Source organism: Augochlora pura, unplaced genomic scaffold, assembly GCF_028453695.1.
Source record: "Augochlora pura isolate Apur16 unplaced genomic scaffold, APUR_v2.2.1 APUR_unplaced_2864, whole genome shotgun sequence".
In the NCBI taxonomy this organism is placed as follows: Eukaryota; Metazoa; Arthropoda; class Insecta; order Hymenoptera; family Halictidae; genus Augochlora; species Augochlora pura.
This window is the reverse complement of record NW_027583060.1, coordinates 1-2,733: the sequence shown is the minus strand read 5'-3', so window position 1 is coordinate 2,733 and position 2,733 is coordinate 1. Positions and strand designations below refer to the sequence as shown.

General features: G+C 38.8%; 1 protein-coding gene and 2 non-coding genes across 3 annotated transcripts; all 3 read right to left on the bottom strand.

The window, feature by feature from the left end:
* Positions 1-390: 390 nt before the first annotated feature.
* On the bottom strand, positions 391-2,566 carry LOC144477677 (uncharacterized). The gene is made up of 3 exons (XM_078195411.1): positions 2,450-2,566; positions 2,303-2,373; positions 391-633 (listed from the first exon to the last, which is right to left on the bottom strand). The coding sequence occupies exons 2-3, from the start codon at positions 2,360-2,362 to the stop codon at positions 391-393; spliced, it is 303 nt and encodes a 100-aa protein (XP_078051537.1). The 5' UTR covers positions 2,363-2,373; positions 2,450-2,566.
* LOC144477679 (5S ribosomal RNA) lies at positions 1,016-1,135 on the bottom strand. The gene has a single exon (XR_013495257.1). It is a non-coding gene; the product is annotated as a 5S ribosomal RNA (ribosomal RNA).
* Positions 1,500-1,619, bottom strand: LOC144477678 (5S ribosomal RNA). Its single transcript, XR_013495256.1, has one exon. It is a non-coding gene; the product is annotated as a 5S ribosomal RNA (ribosomal RNA).
* Positions 2,567-2,733: the final 167 nt, after the last annotated feature.

Below are 2,733 nucleotides of genomic sequence, written 5' to 3'. Positions count from 1 at the left end.
ATTTTATTAATGGAGGATATATCTTAACTCAAACAGGTATTACAATAAAAATTAGGAAAATCAAAAATAAATTCAGTCTCGTTATTCTGATAAAGCAACTTACTTACTTAATGATCGGTAGGCTTAGTGTTTAGGTTTCTGTGCTGCCTTTACCAAATAATTAACCAGCATAGTTTTATGTTTGGCAAGCGTGAGCTTCTTGCGACGTAAATTTTCTCCTCGAGAAGAAAAAGAAAGAGAAGCGTCCGATTAAGATATAATGGATTAAGTACCTGACGTGCCAGTTACCAGAGGACTTCCCAAAAAGACGCCGACGTGCCGGATGTCTTCGGCTTCGCCGGAAGCCTTGTCCGCGTCGTGGTCGATCAGACAGACCTCGCTCGCCAACCTCTAAAGATCACGGGGAATCAAACGGTTGATCGAACGTTGCGATCTGCGTGCCTGCCCGCCTGCCTTCAGCCCGTGATCCGCGGCTATACTAACTTTCATCAGGATCGCGATGGCGCAGGCCATTCCGACCTTCCCTATGCCCACGATCGAGACTTTGACGCGATGCGGATAGACGTCGCACGGACCCAGCTGAGTCGTTATCAAGGCGTTCTTCGTGGTGGTCGTGATCGGCGGTTTTTCATCCTGAATCATGAACGTATCTTCGAGTAGTAATCGGTTTGAAAATCGTACAATTTCGGCGTAAGTGGTAGACTATGATTTGACCCGGTAGATAGCCTAATATGAAAGCTGTGACATCCATATTAATCTATGGAAGTTAAATTTTATTTTATTATTTATTTTTTTTTGTTTTTGTGTTATTCTTCATGTAGCATCAATAATTGCTGCAAAGATAGTGACAAGAAATTTAAATTGTAATTTCTAAAACCGATTCAATATTCGTCCACTTTAGTAGGTGGCCACTAAATTAATTTCTTTTTTTATATTAATTTATATACAATATAAAATAATTGTCAAGATATAAATGATTGAAAAAATAAAGTTTAATACTGAAAAAGAAAAAAAGAGACAACAGCACGTGGTATTCCCAAGCGGTCACCCATCCAAGTACTAACCACGCTCAACACTGTTTAACTTCGATGATCGGACGAGAATCGGTTTTTTGAAGTGTGATATGGCAGTTGCCTAAAATATAATATTACGGTGGCAGTAGATATAGTACTGCAGCATTATCAATGAGAATAGTATATATCTAGCCTAATATGACAGTTGCGACATCGATATTAATCTATGAAAGTTAAATTTTATTGTATTATTTGTTTTTTTTTTCGTTTTTGTGTTATTCTTCATGTAGCATCAATAATTGCTGCAAAGATAGTGACAAGAAATTTAAACTGTGAATTCTAAAACCAATCCAATTTTCATCCACTTTAGTAGGAGGCCGCTAAATTAATTTCTTTTTTTATATTAATTTATATACAATATAAAATAATTGTCAGGATATAAATGATTGAAAAAATAATGTTTTAATACTGAAAAAGAAAAAAAAGAGACAACAGCACGTGGTATTCCCAAGCGGTCACCCATCCAAGTACTAACCACGCTCAACACTGTTTAACTTCGATGATCGGACGAGAATCGGTTTTTTGAAGTGTGATATGGCAGTTGCCTGGAATATAATATTACGGTAGCGGTAGATATAGTACTGCAGCATTATCAATGAGAATAGTATATATCTTATCAGTGTTTAGCTCTGATAATATGCCATGGTGATGCTTTTCTAGTTACTAGTCCGAGAATATCTGTACACGTTCTGGTTGCGACTATTCAATTAAAAAAAACTATTTATTTCAAATATTCAAATTTCTATCTCAAATTTCTTCACGACTATATTGTAAATATTGAAAAATAAATGTATAACTAATTATGCTAAATAATTTACTATTCAATGTTTGTGTACTATTTATCACAGTAATTGAAGCACAGTAATTAGATCAGTGTATAAAAATTGATACACAGTAACTAGAAGAAGAAGAAGATGCCTCACAAGTTTTTAAGTGCACAGTAATTAGCTCAAAAACTTCCTTTCCTCCATTTCCTTAAACATTAGGTGTTCTTTACCGTATAATTCAATTATAAAAATATTCATGCTCATATAAAAAAAGTGCTACATAGATAAAACAGTAAGAAGTGCCGTACAAATAAAACAAATTATTTAATTTGCTGAAAACATTACGCAAGTCGTACGCAACATTAAGGAAGCACGGTAATTGACACGTTTACCGTGGAGACAAAACGTACACGGCACTATGAAACGTTCGAATAACGCTGGCAATTAAAGCGTTTAATTTACCTCGCAAGGGTCACTGTCGAAGTCGGAGTCCTTCCTCTCGGCGACCTCGATGTCGTCCATGGCGCTTGGTCCTGTAACGATAAGTTTGTTAACTTCACGGCAACATCGGGGCAATTCGATTACCGAATTTAAGTCTCGCGCGCGAACCTTTTAGGGCGCTAATTGGGAGCTCGAAGTAGAGACGTTACACGGCTCCTCGAGGTCCTCCGCGCGCGTTCGGCCTTCGTTCTCCAGGACCGTCAAGGTGGTCGGCGGTTGCTCGGCATTCGGCTGAAAACAGGTAGACCCGGCCGGTGTGTTTCGCTCTTATGCAGATCCGGATCGACCTACGCAACAACGGGGCCCCTACCACTGCGTTCGAACGGAGCCAGGTATTTCAGGCTAATCGAGCACCTCCGTTAGGCGAGAACCCGGCGCGGTGGTGGAGGAGG